The following is a 24,921-nucleotide window of genomic DNA, read 5'->3' as shown; positions in this document are numbered from 1 at the left end:
TGAAATTATCTTCCGTGAAAATTAAAAACTTTCATTATAACATTTATTGGGGGGGGGGGGGGAGAGGGGAAGGGGCTCAATTTGGAAACTAAGAAAAAGTGGTTTTTAGCTTCCAGTAATTTAAGGAATAAATCACTGTTTTTATTTGTTTCTCAGTTACTACTAGAGCATACAATGTCACAACAGAAGTGAAGTGGACAATGGTTTACATATTGTGAGGCTATATAATAGATGCTTCTTAAAAAAATGATGCTAAAACTGAAGAAAATAATTTTTAAAATATTCCAACAAAAGAAGTTATCTTTTACAAGGACTTTTGAATAATACTTGTAATGAGAGCAAATTATGGACGGTAAACAACACTTAGTAAATAATAATTTGGTGAACATAAACAGATTCAAGTAATCCTATCTTTTTTTTCGAGTTTTGAGTCCAATCATTTTGTTGGAGCAAATTCCTGGGAGGGTTCAAGTTCTGAGTTCAAGTGTTTTGTTAAAATAAATTTTGGGGAAGGCAAGTCAGAAGCTGTTCCTACAAGGCACATCACATGATGAACTGACCTTATGTGTTAAAGGAAATAAGCAAAAACTCCAAAAACCTTCTAAAGAATTTCAGAGGGAAGAAGCAATTGCTTAGATGCATTGTGTGGTTTAACTATTTTAAGGGCTGAGATGGAAAAAGGTGGAATGTTTATTCTGTTGTGCTTTATTTAGTTGATTGCTTTTCTCAAAAACAAATCTGCATGCCTTCTCTACTTTGCACTGGAACCACTCAAAATTTATCATACCAGTAACATAGGAGTTTTCCTAAAACTTATCTATATTGCAGTAGAAACAATTAATGCCTTCAGATACCACTGTGGTAAATTCTGATTTCTGTGAATAATACTTATTCCCAGACTTGTGTATCTGAAGTTCCACAAAAAGTAACAGAGGCCTATGAAACATATAAAGTTCTACAATCACATATGTCCATAGCGAAGAAACACTTAGAGACAAAAAAATGTAAGTGGATCTCCAAAAAAAAACGAAACAATAGAACCAGGGGAAAATATACTTTTTTTTTTTTTTTTTTTCACAGTTGATGAGCATTTATAAATCTAATTTAATACTTGAACCTGATGGCATTCATCAGCTCTGAAAAAAATCATATATATTTCTTGAACTGAATAACAGAAAACAGTGATTCTAGAGGGCAGCCAAACTTTACTTAACAAATATATGCTATGAATGGGACATTCACATTTTACTTTTAACACTTTTCCTCTGAAGAACACTTATCCTGCTTTCATGCAGCTTTTTATTCTCATAGTGTTTGTATCCTCTATTGTCCCCTTGGCTCTCTTCCTATCTATGCTTGCCTTTACCGTATTTACTCAACATTCATTTAACTGAAAATAGAAAATGATCATAGTTTAGATTGCATCCTATATGTAGGCTATTATATTTAATATTACTTAGGAGTAAGAAAGAAGATAGCAGAAGAAATTAAAGAAAAAAATAAACATTTCATACAAATTGCAATATGTATATGCATATAAGCGGAGTTTATATATTCATAGATAGAATCCCAAAATCATAGAATGGTTTTGGTTGGAAGGGACCTTAAAAATCATTCAGTTCCAACACCGCTGCCATTGGCAGGGAAATCTACCACCAAATAACATTGCTCAGAGCCCCAACCAATCTGGCCTTGAACAACTCCAGGGATGGGACATCCACAGCCTCTCTGGGCAACATGTTCTGGTGCCTTACCACCTTCACTGTGAAAACATTTGAATATATGTGGCCTTAAATGAAGCGTTTGTATTTGAACTTGTATCTTGAGGGTTTTAACTTGCCCTTTCATTTCTCATTTACTAAATAGGCCTATAGTACCAACATTATTTTCTGTCATCTAAGTTGCTGCCTAATAATGAGATATGGTCATATCCAAACCAGCATGAGAAAGTTTTGTAAAAAAAACAACAGGTGAATCAAACCTATATTTTTGTAGAAAAATATTAGAAGGGGATTAAACTATCAGTGCTCACTGTTGCCAAAAATAGCAGGAAGGCCCTCCTTAGGTCCACACGTAGTACACACAACTATGGGGAAGAGGCAAGGAGAACACTCAAGAAATTACAAAAGTAAAGCAGGTTTTATTTAATGCTCTATTTGCTTTTATATTCCACTCCTTCAGATACATCCCTGTCCACTGGCTCTTCAGGTATGCAGGCAATCTAGTCCATGCTTTCCAAAGCACATGTCGTGCTTTTATAAGCAGTATTCCTCCAAACAAAGATTTCATAGAAGTAGGTGCCTCATCAGTTCTTAAGAGTAATATTTTATGCTCATCCCACTTACTTCATAGACAAAGAAATTAAGTGTGTTTTGCAAATACTTACATCAATCTCTGTTCTTTGATAGTTTAATTTATTTTTACCTATTTATTTATTTATTCAGTTTTGTAAGGTGGGAAATTAGTACAGAGAGATTAAACTTGTCTGTAAATTTGAACATAAGCACCTGGTGGAATCAAGAACAAGATGCATGACTCCAACTTTATGACAATATGTTTTTCTCTTGTTTAAACATATTTATCTTATTATAACCTTTTCAATCAACTCAAAAAAAATTATTAGGATGCATTATCTACTCCTGAATATTGCTTATTCATTTTAAAACAATAACAATAACGAAAACCTCAGAGCTAGCATCATCTTCAAGAACAATTAAGAAAAAGAAATAAAAGAATGTAAGCAGTTTCATCATCTCATAAAGTGAAAAGATATAGTACAATGCTATGGCTCCCTCTTTTGGATAGCACATATCTTTATAAGAAAAATCATGTCAAAAAAATGAAAAAAAAAAAAACTTATCTCCCTATTCAGCCCACCCCAATCCTTCTTAACAGTGGCAAATGCACACAATAAAACAACTTTTTGTAAGTTTATTGTAAAACACCATTATATTGCATATATTTATATATGTAATATATGCAATATATATTACATATATGGAATCTATACATTCCATAAAAATAGATATGCATTTCCCAGCTAGGGAAAACTGTAACTAAAATATTTTTGAAATATGTTAAACATTAGTCCATTAAGTACCTATAAAACTGAAACATAAAATTCTTACAAGGTTTATTCCTTATTTTAGTGGTGCTATTAATACAAAATGAGGGAGAACAGTAAACAAAAGAAAGCACTTCAGATAGCTAACACTCTACATAAGTGATCAGAAGGGAACAAATTTTGTTCCTATGTTATTATTATTTCATTAAGAACTTTGAGTCAAAAATAAAATGAAATATCATTGATTTGCTTTTTTAAAAATTTCATCAATACCATGACTTAGTTGAAAGTCCACTGGATTATATGCATTGGCTTCAGGAAATTTTGAAACATATCCTTGAAAAATTAAAAGGCATGTAACTGTTCCAGAAGAATATAAATAAATAAATAAATAAATAAATAAATAAATATAGTAAATAAATAAATAATAACAATTCTTGTAAAATAAGAGTGATTTATTAGAGGGGAAAGGTGGGGAAAAAGTAAAGCTGTTAAAAGGTATCAATGAATGCAATATAATAAATCCTTTTATGATTTAAGAATTTTTCCTGCTGTAACACTAGTAATCTAGCAATGTTGGCTTTATAGGCATAGTTATATTTCATTCTGAATTTGGATTTTACTTGTTAAAGTACTGGTGTTACTCTTCTACTTTAATATCTGGGCATAATTCCATTCAATTTTCTCCATGTCTCCATGTATGCCACACTGAGTCATCTAGAAATAGAATTTCTGGAAAAAAGTGTTTATGAAAAATTCAATAGCGTTATTCAATGACTTCTTCTCTGTCAGCTAGAAGAGAGACTCATACTCCTTCCTATTGCTTTCTTATTACCCTAATATAAAAATATGGACATCAAGTCAGGGGTATGTCAATGAATTATTCTACAGAGTTTGTTTAGCTTTTTCTATTACTAAAATTAGTCATTCCTCAACATTCATTAAGATGTTGGGCTAAACAATTAAAAATGAATTAGTAATTTCAAATTGTTACATTATGTTTTCCCTCTTAAATATGCCATCGCAAGATATTTTCCCTTCACAGTATCCAGAATTAACCTGATGAAAGATCTGTGCTAAAACAGCAATTGCATTTGACCATGCAGGATCATTATTGTTCATTCTATATATTAGTAGCATTTACTGTTTATTATAAAATCAACACTGTAGTAACCAGATTTAGATCATAAAGACTGGTCATAAAGTGACCAGTCTCCATGAAAAAAAAAAAAAAAAAAAAAAAAAGGCAATTTAGCTTTCTTTATTGAGAGTAGCAATGAAACCAGCAGCCATGCTACTACAAAGTGACATCAAAATTTGCTGCTATAATAATGATTGCAGAATCACAAATGTAAAAAGAATGGGTAGAAATGCATTTGTAGGCAGCATAACCTTGTTTCTACTGTATCTACTCACAGATAAAGAAAAATTTTCCCCAAAAAATTGCCTGACATAGGCATCCCTGAAGGTCACCTATGCACTTTCTTTTTTCCTAATATGTAATTGTGATAATTTGTTTTCTATGAAGCCAGAACTGTCTTACCTGTATGGGATTCAAGCACAGCATATTGGGTTCCTCATATATTTCTTCCTTTGTCTTCTAGAAATGTGAGAAGGAAGGGAGAAAGTCATGGGTATTGAAGTTTATGGGAAAAATAAGATTTAAAGATTAATTATACCTGACTATTTGAGGCAAAGCACCTGTACAAGAGCAGACAACATTACCTTATGCCTTTTAAATGCTTTGCTATATCAACTGTTTTCAGACATATTTCAACCGTTGTGGTTCTTGTTTTTGTTTTTTTTTTTTGTTTGTTTGTTTGTTTGGTTGTTTGCATGGTTTCAAGCAGTTATATCTTTCATATAATACTGAGTTTTACCGTGAAAAGGGCAAAAAGAGTGAGTAATTCTAGAATGTTATCTAAAATTACTATATATGTTTTCAATTAATTCAAATAAATCACATGAAAATCTGCAAGTTCTGGGAATTAATAATAAGATATGTTTAACACTCAAGTATGGTTCAAGATTTACCAGGAAACATATCACATAATTTGAAAGATAGCTGGTATAAACTAGTTCTGTCTCTGGTTGCCAGAAACAAAGTAACCAAACAGTCAAACAGTTCGTTATCAGCAATAACAACTGCCATTTTATCAGATTAAAAGATTAAAAGATTAAACGCATATGCATATGACATATTTTCCCATCTTTAGACTCAATCCCAGATGAATCTGTAGTCTTTTGAAATTGCCTATCACAATAGCAACAATAAACTATATACAAACTTTGCACTAATGGTACAAATTTGAAGAGCTCAAATTCAAAAAATACTATAGAAAATCTTAAAATTCTGGAAAAAAATGTTTTATTTTGGAATGAAAAGTAAAGACTACTTTAGAAATATTTTCTAAAGGGAAAATTAATAAAACTAGCAACAAACTTAACAGAAAAAAATTATACAAAAAAAAAGGACCGATAGATTATTTTTTAGAGGATTTGTTTCCCCAAAGGGCTTTAAAACTTTAAGTAACATAAATTTCACTATGAACTTGAGAATGAAAGCCAAAACCTGAGTTACTGATCAAAGTTCTTGTTGCTCTGTTAGGTATTCTCTGTAGGAATCAGGATAAGCTTAACTGACAACATCTAGAGTGCTATCTCTTTGGAAAGCTGTGTTGGGTCTGTCTGAGCTGGAGTCACCTTTTCCCTGCAGCTGCCCACACAGAGCTGTGCTCTGCACTTGTAGCTGGAACAGCACTGATATCACTCCAATGTTGTGTCTATTGCTGCGTAGTGCTGGCACAGCATCAGGACTCCTTCCAAGACCCCAAGAGCCAGCAGGATGGGGGTGGGCAAGTGATGGGGAGGGGACATTGCTGGGGCAGCTGACCTAAACCAACCAAAGGGATATTCCATAACACCTGATGTCACACTCAGCAATAAAAGGGGAGGCTCTCGTGGGGGAGGGGGCTGTTCCTCCTGAACAACCACTAAGCGTTTTGAGGCCTTGCTTCCCAGGACGTGGCCAAACATCGCTTGTTGATGGGAAGTAGAGAATAATTTTTTCCCTCTCTCTGTGCTTGTGAACGGATTTACTGTTTCTGTGGTTTCTTTTTCTCCCCATTCCCTTTCCCTTTAATTAAACCTTTCTCATCTCAAACCTCGAGTTCTCTGTGTTGTATTTTCTCCCCCTTCCTCTCTAAGGAGAGGGGGAGTGAGAGAGTGGTTGTGGTGGAGCTCAGCTGCCCCCCTGAATAAAACCACCACAAAAGCATACAACCCCTTAGGAAACAAATAGCAGAAAGGGTCTCCCCTACAATAATAAAATAGACACCCAGCATCCATTGCCATGTATCTGTGGGATGCCATTTCTATTGTTTCATCAGATAATATTTTTTTAAAAACTGCTCTAATTAAAAGCTTAAAAATGTGTGTTTGGGAAGTTCCCTGAAAAACTTTATCAAGAGTTCCATGCTTGTGACTATCCACTGTTCTGTGGTTCATTTTTCACAGTTAGCCGCTCTCTCAGGAGAAAACTGAAAGTGTTATAATGTCTTACATGTAAGAAGGAAATATCAGATTGTTTTCACTTTCTCTCTTTTTCCTCTTTCTTTCTTTTTCCTCTTTCTTTCTTTTTCCTCTTTCTTTCTTTCTTTCTTTCTTTCTTTCTTTCTTTCTTTCTTTCTTTCTTTCTTTCTTTCTTTCTTTCTTTCTTTCTTTCTTTCTTTCTTTCTTTCTTTCTTTCTTCTTTCCTTCCTTCCTTCCTTCCTTCCTTCCTTCCTTCCTTCCTTCCTTCCTTCCTTCCTTCCTTCCTTCCTTCCTTCCTTCCTTCCTTCCTTCCTTCCTTCCTTCCTTCCTTCCTTCCTTCCTTCCTTCCTTCCTTCCTTCCTTCCTTCCTTCCTTCCTTCCTTCCTTCCTTCCTTCCTTCCTTCCTTCCTTCCTTCCTTCTTTTTTCCCTTCTTCCCTTCCTTTTTCCCTTCTTCCCTTCCTTTTTCCCTTCCTTTTTTCTTTCCCTCCTTCCCTCTTTCTTTCTTTTTTGTTTGTCTATTTAACTAGGGACTCATCAGAAAATCTAATTTCAGTACAGTGGGATTTCAAATGGTATTGAATGGCAGAAACTTCATGGCTACCATCAAGAATTTTAAAAGATCTATGATGAGACTACTGAAATATTCATTACTTTTTGTAACCTTGTACCTCAACTTCCTTGATACTTGAGGGTTTCAAAGTGTCAAATATAATGCCAACTTAAAAAAAATAAATAAATCCATTCTAATAGGGACTAAGACTGATGCCCATATCAGTTGATTATTAACAACTCTTATAAAGGATATGATTGGTGGATACATGACATAGTGCTGGAAAGTCAGTACTGAAATTAGATTTTCTGACATTCAGCATAATAAAGCTGAAGGACCTTTGCAAAGGCTTGTGAAAGGATCTTATAGCTATGACTATAATAACATAATTCACATGGCAAGGAAATTGTCTGGCAAGGAAATTGTCTTTTATCATGTAATTGTCCATACCTTCTCCCTAACATCACTGTACCAACTGGTAGTCTCCCACAAGATTCTTAGCTGTGTTTGAGACCAAATAAGACCAAGAGACCAATAAGACCAAGTCTTATTTCTTATAGATGATAAGGACAAAATAGACATTCCAGCCTTGCCATGTCAACCAGTCTCTACCTTGCAGCAGTTTAATAACTGTAGTAGTTTGCTGGTAAAGTTGTTAGCCTATGCAATACAATGACTGGACATCAAAATGATGGATGATGAATTTACAATGAAATAAAAAAGTTATGTAAAGCCCCATGAATGGTAGAACCCAGAACTTACTCTTAAAATAACTGTCTAGCTACTGCTATCTGAGAATAACACCTGAATGTAACATTAGATAGTACCATGATATTAGCCCAGAGCTCTGCAGAAATCAAAAGAAGCAAACAATGTTATGTGTCATGATGAAACTAAGTAAAGAATGTGACTGAGTGATTGTCTATACATTCATGAACCTCCTGCAGCTTGAATACTGTAAAAAAGGGTAACCTTTGACCTCAAAAGATGCATCATAAAACTGAAAGAGATTCAGAGGAGGGCTACAGGTGCAAGCAAAACTATGGCTTGGCTTCCAAACAAGGAATGAGTAAGCTGGCAGTTCCAGAACTGTTCATCTTCGAAAAGAGACAACTGAAGAATAATTTGATACAGGTCAATGTATCCATCAATGGCAAAGAGAATGGGGAGAAAATGATTATTTACTGTGGCTTCCAATGACAGGACTAGTTCTCTAATGTAGCTGTCAGGTATGATAAGGAGTTAATTCTTCTCACAACAGATTGTTAAACTATGAGTCTGTTTCCTGTGGGATGTTGCATCTCCTCAAATCTAGGTGGTTTCAAAGTAGAGGTGGAGAAATCTCTGATAAAGAGAATTTATTGAGGATTACTGAATACCTAATATTTAGAGACTAGGAAAACACACAGAGAAAAATCCTTATATGCTTCCTATTCTTCTCCATGCTTTCATACTACCATGGATGTTCATCATGGTTGTTGAAGAAGAAATCTTGGACTAACAGGGTGCTAAGAGAATAAACAACACATTTTTTATTTTTTTTTTTGAGTTGCTGAGAATTTGCTCATGTTTTGCATTTACCTTTCATTAACAAAGTTGAATGAGAAGCAAGTGAAAAAGGTTTATTTGCTTTTTTTTTTTTTCTTTATTTTAAAAGAGGTGTTTATTTTGTAAGAATGAGATTCAAACCTAGAAAAAAGAAAAAGAAAAAGTAAAGTTAGCATATGTAACATTTCTGAGATTTCTATCACTCCTCTACGTTGTGGAATTATACTCAAAGGTACTGGAGTGTGTTTATTATGGAAATCCAGGCTGAAGCTGTGTCAGACTCCTTTCAGATAAATTGATATAACAAATGGAGAAAGTGATATTAAACCTATGCATTATTTCTGTCCACAAATTCCTGTGATTGCAAGAGGCCTGCTCAGCTAAGAGGATGACATTTTTCTTGATTTCATACTCTCCTTGGAGATAGCAGAAGGGTATAAAGGGGGTTGAGCTCTGATAAATGACAGCATTCAGCAGCTGCTCAGTTTGCTCAGAAAGAAACAACAGGCTGCTATTACCAGTCCAAATCTGCTAACTACCTCTAATTGGTCAGCAACTTAATTTTTTCTAGTTCAGAGAAGTGAATATATATTCCCTTGCAAGAAGTAATTACATCTGATCTTCACTATCCTTCTGTATAGGAACAAAGTTTCTGACTCAAATATACATGAGTCAAAAAGGAGAATGGGAGAGATTAGTGTTTAAAAATAAATAAATAAATAAAAATTATATATATGGGAAATGCTATGTTGAAGGTATTTATTCTTTATTCCAAGAAATTCTAGCTTGTTACAGCCTCTTGGGCCATTATACAGGTTGTAGATTCAGAAAATGCAGCTATGTGCTATGCTGTGGAGATATGCAGAGGTAGGACATGGAATCTCAGACTGCTTCATTAGGACCTAACTGTGTGACTGGAGTAGACTGCTGAGTAATAAGCATCAAGAAAGAGGCATTTGGCAAAACATGCAGTCCCAGTTATCTGGAGAACTGGTAAGTACGTCCCATTATTAACAGTGCTGCCATAGGTGAATCTCATCTGCATCATGCAGAGAGACTGATTAGAATTGATGTGTCTGGAAAATAGGGGCCCAAACCTCCAGATACTGCTTTGTTCTGTGTCTGGCAGATAGAAGGTTATGCTGCTTATGGAAAAAAATGCCTTAAATAGTGCAGGATGTCAATATCAAAGTGAAGATAAATGGTCTATGAATGACAGAACTTGTGTTGAATAAATCGACAATTCCAAAAGGGAAGCAGAGATAAGAATTTTGCTTTGATGACAGTATTTATTTTTCCTTCTGTCTCTGAAGGCTACTCTTTAAAAATCATGAATATGTTGCATTTGTAAATAAGGTGTGGTATAAAAACATATAATGCAGCTTCATTATATGATAAGAGTGAAATGTGTTCCCTGTGGAGAAAAATCGATACTAAAGATCAAAAGAAGATCTTCAAAAGGCCTAGCATAAAGGGTTTACAAGTGTTATATTTCTTAGTTCCCCTCATGTTGATGAAAAGCAGATCCTGTAAAAAGGATCATTATTGGAGAAAAAGGGTCTTCTTCTCTCTCTCTCTCTCTCTCTCCTTTTTTTTTTTTTTTTTTTTTTTTTTTTTTTAATGTGAAAATACACATTTTGCTTTTGTAATCCAGTGAGCTGCTGCCTCAGGAGTAGATATTTTTTAAGTCTTTTTTCAGCCTGATTGAATACCATTGCTCAGAAGTAAGAGACACATGATACAGGATGGGTCAGAAATGCCGCAGGCTTAATTCACTAACTGACAGGAGGATGGGTGGGGAGAAATAGGCCAGAAACTGTTTCATATGCACCTCAGAAGGGACTTGCTCCAGAGAAGGGCAGATGGTATTTTCACCGCCCAGGGAGAGTTGCTTTAACTCGCAGCTGTGTCTCTGCATGAATCTTTGCCAGTGGGAATTGTCCAGATACGAATCAACATGTTCTCCTGCCAGATCCACCCACTTGTAGAACTGGCATTAGTCACTGTGCTGTAGAGAGGGTGGCTCAAGCCTGGGTTGAACTCGGACCAGAGTCTCCAATGTATATGCCCAAGAGGCTGGCAAAACTTTAAAATAAATGCACTCTCTCTCATCACAGGAATATAAATGTTTATTATAATGCTCCTACAATCCATAGATTCATTTGCCTAAAGACATTAATTCAACAGCCATTCCAATATAAATTGCTACTAGTTCATGTTCCCTACAACTTTATTTATATTTGTGTGAGTCCTTGATTTGCGTAGCTAAGAGAACCCACACCGGTGTCCCAGGAATAAAAAAGTGTCTTCAGCTGTTCCCTTGTGAAATTTTTGGCTGAGTTTGTCTCCATCATGTAAACAGCTGAATGGATCAACAACCCCCCCCAAAAAAAAGGCTGGGCAAAAAAGCAATTCCAAAACTCAGCTCCAAAAGGTTTGCAGTGGCAGTTGCTGCATGGGGATTTTTTTATTTTTTTATTTTAATAAGACTCTTATTTCTGCATCTGTGTGTGATCTGAGTATTCACGGAACAGGTGTTCATCAGTTGAGGATCTGTCCCTTATGTACTTGGGATCCCTCATAAGATACTTCAGTTTTCTGAGAAATAAATGAAAACACTTGATTCTCATGGATAGAGTGCCAGGAGTTCATAGTCAATATGCACATTGGCTGTTTTCTTTTCATCCTTCTAATGTTGCCCTCAACCCCATCTTTACCTATGAAGAAAACCCATCTTTACTTATGAAGAGGGAAGAGGAAAGGAAAAATTAGGAAGATTAAAACAAAAAGAGCTTTTTTAAAAGTCAGCTGTCAATGATACATCTACACTCTGTATTCATTTCTGTAGGTTCAGTGCACTCAGAGAACATTTGAGCGCTGCAGTTGGAGCGAGGGCATGTATCTGTGCTTTTTTTAATTAGTCAGAAGAGCAATAGAAGTGAACCTAAAGTGGCATGGATCTAGCCTCTATCTAAGTCTTGATACTATTGGTGCAGTTTCTTGTACAGCCTGCATTACTAAAGCTTCACTGCTTTTAGTATTCAGGCTTGGTAGATTAAAGCTATATTCAGATATTTTGTTTGCAGAAGAAACACAGCCAAAGTCAAGGAAACCACCCCCATGCGTGCAGGTTACAGAAGATTTACACTTAAATACATATTTTAGTTTTACAAATTGTATGGCTCACCGTGAACATCAGTTGCATCCTTTCTATTTAAAGACTGGAGAGAGCAATATGAAATACTGCTGCAGTTAACTCTGCTATTTTTAGATATAAATGAGCACTGCAGCCTCTGTCTTTAAAAACAGAATTTTACTTCACTATTAACAAATGATACAAACAAGTGTGGGATACATCATCAAGTTGCTGAAGGTTAGCATTTCTTCATGTCATGCTTGTGAGTGACTGTGCTGCACTAATTAAAAACATTGCCATGGCAATTGCTATAGAAACATTTAAATTGGCATCATTGCTAACAAATCCTTGCTATTGATCCCAGCAGGGCTTATTTCACGCTACACCTGAAGAATCTAAATAGAATATTTTACTTTAGGACTTTTAAAAGAGATTTTTTTTTTTTTTTCAGTTGCTAATGTGCTCAGTCCTTACTGCAAGGAGAGACTGTAATGATTTTAGGCAGCCACCATGGATCCCTCAAAATGTAAAAATCAAATCCATTCAGATTTTCTGATTTTTAAAGTGGTGAAAGAATGAAAGTTCTCCACAATCTGGAGCATTCAAATGTTTAATATAAGATTAGACCATCTTAAAGAAGTTTTCAATGCACCTATGAAGAAAAACATTTTTCCATTGTTTAACAAGAACAATAAATTGACTGTTGAACAGTGTAAATAGTGGAAGCAGAGGTGAATTAAGAGATATAGCATATATAATTTAAATCAGTTACTGAGATCAAAAAACATTAAAATTCTGTTCTCTATTTTCAGACCTAACATCTTTGTTAGAAGAAATCAACTAAAATTTTTGCCATAATGTTTAGCAGGTCCAGACTTGTCCAGCCTAGTAAATCTCTCTTTACAGCTAGAACATCCTACTACTGCAAAAATCAAAAACAGGAAATAATGCGAAATATATTTTTTTTATTATTATTTTATTTATTTATTTTTTCAGTCATTCCAAAAGCAGGCTTTTGTCCTCCTTGACATGAAGTTCTTCTACTAATTAGAAAGGCAATCAGTAGAGGGCAGCACTACACAGAAAAACATACATTTTGAACAGTCTCAACAGGCTGGGACAAAATACCAGAACCTAGATACTATCCTAGGAGAAAACTCTGTTAAAAGATTGGTATTTGCAAAGAAATAATTGCTTATAGTGGGCTCAAAGCATCTGTACACAGCACATTGTGGTCCTTTGGACAGGTGCTTTTACTTTTCCAGACAACGTCAGAATCCTTAGTTTCAGCATTAAACTACACTTGCCAAGTCTTCTGAACACATCTCCTGATCCACTTGAACAGCTGACTACCAGGTGAGATATGTAAGCCGAAGAGTACTTTTAAGTATTTCTTTGACTACAGAGAAAGGAGTAGTATAAGCATCTCATGCATTTGAATAAGTACAACAAATAGGTTTTGGAAAGAAAGGAATGGGGAGAATTTGGGGAGATTAAAAATGTTTAATTTTGAAATAGTGAAAGGAAACATTTGAAATTTTCATTTCTATTTCCATCAAAATAAAATTTCCAACAAAACCAAATATGCAATCACACATCTCTAAATGACCCCATGAAATTAAACTGATGTTCCCTTCCACTAGTATTGTATTTAAAAAATAATAAAAATAAAACAAACTAAATCATTTGTTAGATTTTTCTAATTTTTTAAATGACAACTTTGGTAAAGAAAACCGTTTGTTGCTTTTTGATAACTTAGTAGTCTTTTAAGCCTTACTGGTTTTATAAAATATATATTTTAGGTTTTTCAGTAGTTATGTAGATTCACTATGTAGTAAAATTATACACGTGTAGCTGTCACAGATCTCTTTCTATGCAGAAGAGCTAATATATTCCAAGAAACCTAAGAAATAAATCAGTAGTGATTTAAATACATAAAACCATAAAGTTTAGCTAAGTTGCAACACATTAGTCATATCTAAAGCAAAACCAATCAAACTCAAAATTATATCAACATGAATATTTGCACGTTTTTTACTTCAGAATGTATACAAGATGAATTCTTGGACTACAGCCCAACAAGCAAGTAATATAATGCAACCCTGATAGAGCAAGCACAGCTTGAGTACACATCAAGCAAGATTTTTCAGGAGAAGACAGGAGACTAGAGCCATTTTGCAAAATAGAAGATCTGCCTTTTGAGTGCAGTATTTTCAAATGTTGCTTCTGTTTCTATTTACTTTACTTCCGTTCTATATCTCAACCAGGTATTCACAAAGTCTGAAGAGGCCCAGGAATCTGCTTCTGATGAAATTACAATTTTTTATGTGCTACATAGATAAATAGTTTTATTAAGTGCTACTTCAGCCTATACTCAATTATTTGGGATATTATAATAACCAAATTTAGGTTAAAATCAGGATAAAAGATTGGACTTGTTATTGTTGTTCTGGTGGTTTTGGTTTTTAGCTTTTATGTATATACATATAAATCTCTTCTGATTTTTATCTAGTAAGCTTGAAACACAAGGTAATGTCATCATGTATATGACATGTTTAGCACTGAACAACAACAAACATTACTGACATTGAATTAGCCACAGGAGGGTTCTCCTTTGGTCCCACGTACACAACAGGAACATACTGAGCTTTAAAAAGGAAAAAACAAGATTTTTATTATACCTACAGAATTCAAAGAAAACACATCCACTAATGTATGTCAATATCTACATAATGCATTACTTTATGCAAATAGAGTTAATTTACTTTGTGCTTTGATTCCTCGATTAAAGTGAAGTAATAGACATTTCTTCTGCATTATATCTATGATCTTCTACATAAATTTGTCACCTATTAAATTGTAGATTTATTGTTTTTGAACACAATGTTAGAAAGAGATAAATATTCCAAGCCCTCACTTCTTGCTTAGATGAAACCCTGTTTGAAGTTGCTAAATGCTAAGACTTTGATCCTTCCTTAGGACTGCTAGTTAAGATCCTAAAACCATACAGAATATCATAATTTTAAGGAGAACTCCACACACGAGCACAATTCAATCTATGTAATTATTAAGGTATTTAGAGGTATTTAACAATTCACTAAATGTTTTCCATTAAACGCTTTACTTTCTCAACTGAACAATGATTTTCACCAATAGCATCTTATTTCCATAAATTTCCACCTTTTTATATAGAAACACACACACACAAAGTAAAAGTAGCTTCTGGTAAGGTTGGGTTTTGGGAGAAAGCAGGATAGGGATGTACGTGATTGTGGTAGTTTTACTTGGGTGGGCACCTGAGCCACAACCGCTCTCTCACTCCCCCTCCTCAAAGAAGAATGAGGAGAAAATACGTTGAAAAGGGATCAAGGGTTAAGATAAGGAAGAGGAGATCGAGCAGTAATTATCATGACGGGCAAAACAGACTCAACATAGGGAGATAGTAAGATTTATTGCATATTACGAACAAGCTAGAGAAGTGAGAAACAAAGGAAAGAAACCAAAAGCACCTTCCTCCCCATCCACCCTCTTCCACCTCCTCCTCCCTGAGCAGCACAGGGGAATGGGGAACGGGGGTTATGATCAGTCTATAGTGTTTCTTCTCCACTGCTCCTTCTTGATCACTCTCATCCCCTGTGCTGTGGGGTCCCTCCCACGGGATGCAGTCGATGCAGTCCTTGCCAAACTGATCCAGCATGGGTTTCCCACAGGCAGCAGCTCTTCCAGAACTGCTCCAGATATGGGTCCGTACCACAGAGTCCATCCCTCAGGAGAAAACTGCTCCAACTTGTGTCCCCCCACAGGCAGCAGCTCCTGTGAGGTCACCTGCTCCTGCGTGGTCTCCTCTCTATGGGCTACAGGTCTGGCTCAGAATCTGCTCGGGCAGGGGTCTTCCACAGGTTGCAGTCTCTGTTGGTGCAGGTCCACCTGCTTCACCATGGTCTCCTCCATGGGCTGCAGCGTGGAACCCTGCTCCACCATGGTACTCCATGGGCTGCAGGGGGACATCCTGCTTCACTGTGGTCCTCATCACAGGCCGCAGAGGACTTCTGCTACGGCGCCTGGAGCACCTCTCCCCCTCCTTCTTCACTGACCTTGGCGCCTGCAAGGCTGTTCCTCACTCCTCTCACTCTCCCAGCTTCTGCGTGGCGCAGCGTTTTTTTTCCCTGTCTTAAATATGCTCTCACAGAGGCGCAAAACAGTATCACTTATTGGCTTATCTCTGGTCAGCAATGGGGTCCTTAACAAACATGGGGCAGCTTCTAGATCCTTCTCCCTGCTACCAAAACCTTGCCACGTAAAACCACTACAGTGATTTTTCATTTTTATTTATTCATTTATTTATTTTATTTTTTAATTTCATATATTCAATATGCTAACATTTCTTGCTGTTATGCTCCTATTTGCTACTATCACTTTTCACGGACCAGCTTCCCAAAGTAAGCTATACTTTTGCAGCTGAACTGTTTTCTTAGGTTTTCTGTAATACACAGCAGGACAGCTAATATCCTAAAACAAAAGCAGGCTACACAGGTAACCTAGGTTATGGAAGAAACTGAGACATCAGGCATCTCACTTGCACTGCCAAATCAAGAGTATGGGTTTTCCAAAAACAAAACAAAACAAAACAAAAAAAAAGAAAACACACTTTGGTTTGGATTAAATGTTATTTACAAACTTCTACAGAAAAAAAAAATATAAATCAGTGTCAGTTTCAGAAATAATAATAATAATTACTATTATTATTATTATAATGCATGTCATGAATTTTCTCATTCATTCCAGAGAGGAAAAAATAAAATACACTTCAAATGCACTATAGTGTCCCCAAAGCAGAGTTTTGTAAACCCCAGCAGTATTCCTATGGAAAGAAACTTATCTAAATAATCTGTTGTATCTGTTGAAGGCATCAATAATGCTTTAAATTTCATTTTCTGTCATGAGCTCCTTTGTGCAGAAAATAAGATGCATTCATATTTCTTATTAATCATGAAATAACATAAAATAAATATTTGCAGAAACTTCTGAACAGATAGCAAGAGAGGATGGCATCAGACTGAGCTGGCAGAGATTAGGTGGGAAGATTTCTGACTGTTTCATTGTCTCAGGATGTAGCTGATAGCTAAAGGTTTCTGATCAAGAAGTATTTTATTCAACTTATGTCTTAAATTAATGTCCATATACAATGTGAGGGGGTGAAATAATAATAATAATAATAAAGATAAAGGAGACATTAAAGGACTTGGCTTTAAAATGGGTAATTCTTGCATGTAACTGTCTCAAAAAATGTTTGAACCTAGAACTGGTCTTCATTCATATGGTTTTATGTAATTTGTATGGATCATTGTCATGATCATTAGGCAGTTGATTTATTTGTTTCCTTAAAGCTACAGCCTTAGGGAAACAAGATTACTACAATTTACCCAAATATATATATTTTTTCCATCCCCTAGGTCCTATTTACACGAGGAATATAATTTTTGAAAATTTTGTTCTGCTGAATTATTAGAGAAGTGGAGTCTAGCAGCATCTCTGTAAACGATGAGGACTTACTCCTTGACAGTTTTGCTTTGGAGCTGTATGCTTCATGCTGTTCATATGATGCCATCACAAAAAAGGACTAACAAGCACTCACAAAGTGAAAGGATAACAGGATTGTCAGAGAATGATGGAGAAACACTGCACCGCACCAAGCGTGGTTGGATGTGGAATCAATTCTTCTTGCTGGAGGAATACACAGGTCCAGATACTCAATATGTGGGCAAGGTAAGTCTTGTATTTAAAGGATTCTTCAGAGGTGATGCGTCTGACAACCTTAGTATTTTCCCTACCTGTCCACAGTAGTGTTGCCTTCTGTGTTGTAATGGTCCCAGTTTCTCATTTAAGTCAAAGAAAACACGTCATGGAACACCTGAAGCTTCTTTAATTTTTCAAAGCTATGGGAGCAATGAAGTAGTTTAGTGAATAAAAAAAGAATCTGTTCAGGCTAAAATTTTACAATTTCTTATTACATATGCCCAAGCTAGTTTTAACACTGCATCATTTTGTTTTTAACTATTAAACATAAATATTAGATAAGGGAATAGAGAAGTCATGCCTTCATTCATCTACCTTGTGGCATTTGCCAGTATACTGCAATGTATGTTTCCTCAAATGATATAAAAAATTCTATTTATCATCTATGAAGTTGCTGCCTGTGCACAATTCTAAGCATGAATATAAGAAGAAAACAAACAAACAAACAAACAAAACACCATTGTTTTCATCACTTCTCCAGTAAACTAACTAGGATTTTTACTTAACACCTCGAAAGACTTTCCATTCTTCATGACCTGCCTACATCAGCTATTGCCAACAAAAGCACTTCTGAATTTCAGAATCTACACAGTCCTACTTTTATTGATAACACACGATTCAAGGGTTTCCACATTTCTCACCCTCTGTTGTGCCTCACCATAAACAGATCTACTTTGCATTGTGGTATAATTGTACAGTCCTGGTAGAAACCTAGAATACATGCAGCACCATCCAGAATGACTTGCAAATTAATTAAATATATATTTTTTTAATGTTATTAACAAATGTTCTTTCCAACTTCTGTCATTCTGTCATTGACCTCATCTATAACAACACTACACTCATAAAATTCTGTTTTCAGTTAAATTAATTTCTACTTGTAGTGGCAGAAATGAGATCAAATAATCCTATTGCTAAATTATTTATTTGTGTATAAAATAGGAAGGTTTCTGGTTAGTGAAGGGATCTTCAATAAAGAGTAAACTAATTGCATGCAGAAATTTCTAAACAAAATTTGGTTGGAAGTACCTTTCAATACTAAATTTGCAAAGGAAACACACAATAAGGTACCTAATATAGACCTCCACAGAAGTTCTACCTAGAGTCATAGATATATTTTTTTGTTAAAATAGAAAGCTTGTCATAAAAGATAAGTAAGTAGTAATATAAGAGTTGATTGCAGTTTCAATCACATTATTACAGATGGTTGGATTCATCTATGCCATTCTAAATCTCAAATAAATTAACCTTACATCAAGATGCTTTTCAACATCTCTGTTTCACAAAAGGAAAATTAATCACTGAGAATGTCTAAATGGTATTTTGTAACAGGTGAAAGTTTACTCCACATTTATTCTAAAACAATTAAAAGCTGCTGGGCCTTATTAGTATAGAGATGAGTCCAGGGTGGAAAACAAATACCTATATGGCAGTTGGATCTGAGATGATACATTTCTTATGATTCAGAGAATGAAAATATTTATTATTTTTTTCACGTTTCTCTGCCAAATCTTGTACGGAGATGCTGAGTGAGGAGGCAGTATTAGTGATTGTCTGCACAGATAGAAATCACCACAAATATTACTCTGTGTTCCAAAAACATGACATTGGACTGACGTGAAGCACTTCATATGGTCGCATTAACTTTAGTACGGTTCATGACATGACAGAATGAATGTGACTGTCCTCAGTGGCATAAAAGCACAGTAATTCCAAATGAGTTAGTTCATATTATCCATAGTACACATGGTTACAGAGCAGCTCCAAAAGACAACTGCTAAAACAAGAAACTAAAGATTTTTTTTTTTTTTTATAAAAAGCAAATTTTTTTGAAGAATATTACCTTTGGGAAATCTTAAAATCTCAAGTTTAGTATTCTGCTCAAAGTGTCAGAAATTAGCAAAAAAAGTGCTAAGAAAAATCACTTTTATTCCCAGCCTTGGGGACTATTTAGCAGAAAGAGTTCTTATCCAGTCCTTCTTTAACACAGATATGCACAGACAGGTAGATTACCGGGGTAGAATAATAGATGATAACAGAATAGATTAATAGAAGTAAAAATTAAGTGAATTAAGAAAATTTATCAGGATTTTTCCTGATATTCCAAATAATATTCCAAAAAAAAATCCTGATAATTCCAAATTCCAAAGAGATCATAGCTATCAAAATAATAAATTAGTTTTCCTTCCAGACTTTGATTTTCAAACAATTTTACTCAATTAAGTAATTTGTGTTTTGTTAGTGAGGTTACTTTGCTGACATTTTTTTCTCTTGTGTGTTCTGTTATTGGCAGTGGGGTGGGATAGTGCATCCCTCAGTACAACATGTTATTATACAATTTATTTACAAAGCAGCATGGGTACATGTGATGGAGAGCTATTCTGTGGTGTCTGTACAATTGTCACTCCCACTGCTCAGACCCTCAGCCCAGTTTAGGCCAGTATCAGAGACCCAAGGGAAATGCACACTCTCCAGCCACTGCACTGTCCATATCCTAATTGTGTTCTGGTCTCTATGTGGGGACTTGCCTTGGGGTCAGCCCTGACTTGCTTTCAGAGGTTTCTGGAGGGAGGGAGTCCCTCCTGTAAATCTGAGGGGTTATTTTCTTAAGTACTGCTTTTTAAAATTAGATTGTCTGCAGGCAATGGCCTCACCAGAGAAGCAGGCCTGGGACAATCTTCCCTTATATCTAAGGCTCCATCACCTCATCACTTTCATCACTTTTTTTTTTTTTTTTTCTTTCCCACTTTCCTGTAGGGTAGTCTAAACACTTAGAGCTTTTAATTAACTTGAATGGAAGTTGAGTGTATTTGGGTGTACTAAGAAGACAGATGATAAACCCAGCTCCACGCAAAGCTGGAGTATGGCTCCCAGGCTGTTAAAGTTGTTAAAGTGGGTAACGGTGCTATTGAACTCTGAAGAGATAGAAGAGTGCATATGCTCCCAATTATTGCTAGACAGCTTTTGAACAAAGGCAGTGGTAATGGGTATAGATGGCATAAAATGGAGACCAATAAATGCACCAATGCACTTAGCAGAAATAGAAAATACTGCTTGGCGGTCAAAGGAAGTTAGCATTCAACAGCTGCCACAAGGCTGGATGGCCAGAACAATTGTACTAAAGAAATTACTCAAACAAACTTAAATCATTAAACACATTTCAGAGACAAGACTGTGGTGGTTTCACCACATATATATGCAGAACAATTACCTTGTGAATGTCATGGAAGGTAAGTTAAATCCAGAGAACCTGCAGTATATCTGTAATGCATCTTTGTTTCCTTCTCCCAACTCAGAGGTTACATCCATCCTAAAGACTGCTTCCCAGCATAAAAAATAAATGCTTAAGAATCCCTTAAATTTTGTAGGTCCTGTTACTCATACCTGCAACAATACAAAAGCTATCAATTTCTCCCTGTTTAAAATTAACAGATAGAGGTAGGGTTAAGCAGTATCACAGTCTTGATTAAAACTGTGTCCAAGATTTTTTTTTTTTTATTAAAACACAAAAATTAAAATGTTATTTCAAGATGTCTGTTGCTGAATGTGAACGTTAAGTATCTTAGAGGAATCATCAATATGAGGAATTTTCACAGGATGTAAGATGAATTATAAAACCCATTCTGCCTACTGAGAATTCACAAAAAGGAAAAAAAAAATAAAGTGGATTACAATATAACATTCAGATTTAAATGTCTGAGAAAAGTTTATTTTTAAACAGAAAAGGTGACAGAAAAAATAGGTGACATTATTTTATGAAGATTAAAGAGGTTGTGGGAAAAAATAAAAAGACTGTAGTGTGATATTCTTTGATTTCACTATGGAGGTCACAGATCCAATTTTTCAGCTGCTACTAACTTTAAAGAAGCAAAAGAGCACAAGCTGAAGCTAGACTCAGAACCCAAGGAATGGAATCTCAAACACTGTCTTTCTGTGAGAGAAAAGTCTATCAAAATTTGGTCACTTCCAAAACAAACGTGTCAAGGAGAAAACTTAGAAAGGAAAAGGACTCTCAATTTAGAAATATTAGTGTTGATGAGGATCATGTTCATCAATTAAAGAAAAAGCTAATAAAATGCACAGGAGGCTCAAAACAGATAGTCCTTTAGGGATAATTAGTTTTATTTTCCAAAGCTGGCACTGAATTTATTAGCCTCTATCTCTAATTAGCTTACCTGATACCCACTGAATGTGCATCAGTTGTGCAAAATGCCAGATATCTCACCTCTTTACTGCAGTCCCTAGGAAGAAATAGGCCTAACCAAAATCAACCATTTTGGAAAATACAGCTCTTTAGAACAACAGTATATGCAAATGATTTTAAGAGGTGAGATTCTTCTTCCTTTTATTAAGTCACTCTATTATCTTTTTATATAAAAACTAGTTTTTTCCTGTATCAAAAAGGCATTTTGCAAATCAAAGACAGGCAAATATAGGCAAATAATGTGTGAAGTTTCATGCAATGTCTGGTAAATCAACAATGCACTGTAAAATATAAAACATCTCAAATATCTATCATTTCCCAGTACCTAAAAACAAACAAACAATAACAAATAAAATTATTGTATATCACCCAGAAGAAACAGATTTTTTCATACTGGGGAGGAAATAAAAATCTAAAAGAACTTGCAGTGCTCAAAAGTAACTGTTCCATGAATAACCTCCTATTTAATAATTTTGTAAAAATACATGAACTGGTGTTTGCATGTCATGGGCACCATTTAACTTGAATACAAACTGATGAAAAATCTCAGTTCTACCTTCAGTTAACTTGTTAACTTCAGTTAGCTTGAAGCATGACATCTGCCCCCATCTTATAAAAAAGTATAAAGAAAAATATAAAGAAGGTGGTTTTTTTGGTGGGCGGGTTGCAACATATATTCAAATGTAACCAAATATTTTTTGTAAACTTCACTTACAAGTGTTCAGACATCTACAATTTGGGTTGTCTGACTTACAGGAAAAGCGAGAGACAAGACTGAAAGAACTACATGTAACAATATAGAATCACAGAATCACAGAATTTCTAGGTTGGAAGAGACCTCAAGATCATCGAGTCCAACCTCTGACCTAACACTAACAGTCCCCACTAAACCATATCCCTAAACTCTACATCTAAATGTCTTTTAAAGACTTCCAGGGATGGTGACTCCACCACTTCCCTGGGCAGCCTGTTCCAATGTCTAACAACCCTTTTGGTAAAGAAGTTCTTCCTAAGATCCAACCTAAAACTCCCCTGGCGCAACTTAAGCCCATTCCTCCTCATCCTGTCACCAGGCACGTGGGAGAACAGACCAACCCCCACCTCGCTACAGCCTCCTTTGAGGTACCTGTAGAGAGTGATAAGGTCGCCCCTGAGCCTCCTTTTCTCCAGGCTGAACAAGCCCAGCTCCCTCAGCCGCTCCTCGTAGGACTTGTTCTCCAGACCCTTCAGACCCTTCGTTGCCCTTCTCTGGACCCGCTCAATCACCTTGATGTCCTTCTTGTAGCGAGGAGCCCAAAACTGAACACAGTACTCGAGGACATCTTGTTGAGTTACCACACTTAGCAGAATTTAGAATTTTGCTCAATTGACCCATTATACTGTTATTTTTTTTTGTTGTTGATTTTGTTGTTGGTGGTGGTGGTTGGTTGGTTAGTTAGTTGTGGTTTTATTTAGTTTTGTTTGGCTTGTTTTGTTTTTTTCTTGTTTGTTTTTCTTATTTCATGGAATTGGAATCCCATGAAAATGGAATTAGTGAAGTCTCCATCAGTCTTACCCCAGTTCATCCATGCCCTCTCAACCATGTTGCCAAGGCCATGCTCAACCTCTGCCCTGGGAAGTTTGGGAGGGAGGAGCTTGTGCCTGAAGGGGTCACAAGCCTGAAGCCAGCTATTTAGCTGGCTCTTAACAGCACTACAGCACCAAACTCCACAGTAATCATAATTTCCTCATCATTAATTATAATGTTCTCATCTTCATCAAAAATATTTGTGATTTAATACAAAAATATTGTTTTCTCTAAATATTTAATTTTACCTTAATTCTGCCTTTAGAGCATGAGAGAACTTGCAATTTCATTTGTGCTTTTAATCAACTTATGCAATAAATCCATAAAAATTCCTGTATTTGTTATTTTCCTTCAACAGAATCACTTTGATAAATCACCTATTGTTAGATGAGAAAACATACAGGTGAACTATCCTCACAGTGTTTCAAGTGTGTCCTCCAGTTCATTATAGATGGATCTTAAGTCTGAGAAAATGTATTCAGTACAACACCTAGATGATGCTAAAACCAACATGTTTCTTTGCCATCCTTTGATTTAGCAGTATAAGTTTCAAAGAAAACAACAGAATCATAAATAATCATATATCGGTGACATATAATCATTCAGAAGTATAATTCAAATGAGAGAAGACTTCATCATGAACATTCTTAAAATGCTTGATCTACCATGTGCTATAAGCCTGTAAGTGTCCAACACTGTCTGGCCAGGTTCTTTCAGATATTCCAGAGAAAGGTGCAATGTTAAAGATCAAAATCAGATTTATTGGAAAGTATTCGATGATACACAGTATTTTTTCTACAGAAGTGATACAGTAGTGTACTGAAATCAGTATACAAGCACAATATAGTGATTGTTGCAATACACAATTGGGTCCCAGTACAAATGGGATTCCCATTAGCAGTCTCTAGTATTGTTCACCATCACAATGCTGGCATGCCCAGTCTCCAGAAAGGAATAGGTACGATGAAGCCAGTCCATTCTCAAGTATCACAAGTCCATTGCTCTCTTCAAAACTCTTGCCGGTTATTTAGTTTTTGTACTCTGTGTTGGCCCGAGCTACATATTCACACCCCCATGCTGGTCTGGCTAACTCAGGGAAACATTCACACTCTTTTAATGAGCTCAGGGAGAAACATTTATTCCACCAGCTGATCCATTCAGCCGTTAATATCTGTTTATCTAAAATAAATGTCACCCTACAGTTCCCTTTGTGTTAACATAAATTCAGCTTCTTTGCAAAAGATGTGGTCAGTCACAAAGTCATCATTTAAAATAGATATGTGAAGAACATTTAATTAGAAACATTTAATAAATTAAAATCTCTGCTTTTAAAGTAAAAGAAAAAGATATATTTTATTATTAAATAAAACAAGCAGATTTAGTGGAATCTTTTCCTTTTGAATTCACTGTCCTCTCTCAGATCCCAGTTTTCTCCTGACCTTCAAATGAATACTGAAGAAATAAAAATGTAACAAAACAGGAAGGAAAAAAATGGTAGGGGAAGGAAAAAAAAAGTCTGAACAA

The 24,921-nt window shown here is 35.5% G+C and overlaps 1 protein-coding gene across 6 annotated transcripts in view; it reads left to right on the top strand.

Moving 5' to 3' along the window:
* The window catches only part of CDH9 (cadherin 9), a 119,023-nt gene that overhangs the window by 21,616 nt on the left and 72,486 nt on the right, over positions 1-24,921 (top strand). For all 6 annotated transcript variants that reach the window (XM_084508382.1, XM_084508383.1, XM_084508381.1 and 3 more), the window contains exon 2: positions 17,284-17,596. In XM_084508382.1, the coding sequence (XP_084364508.1) occupies positions 17,372-17,596 (225 nt within the window). In that variant the 5' untranslated portion in view covers positions 17,284-17,371. The remainder of the gene's footprint in view (positions 1-17,283; positions 17,597-24,921) is intronic.

Source organism: Aythya ferina (assembly GCF_964211825.1).
Source record: "Aythya ferina genome assembly, chromosome: 2".
In the NCBI taxonomy this organism is placed as follows: Eukaryota; Metazoa; Chordata; class Aves; order Anseriformes; family Anatidae; genus Aythya; species Aythya ferina.
This window is presented reverse-complemented; position numbering and strand designations above follow the sequence as displayed.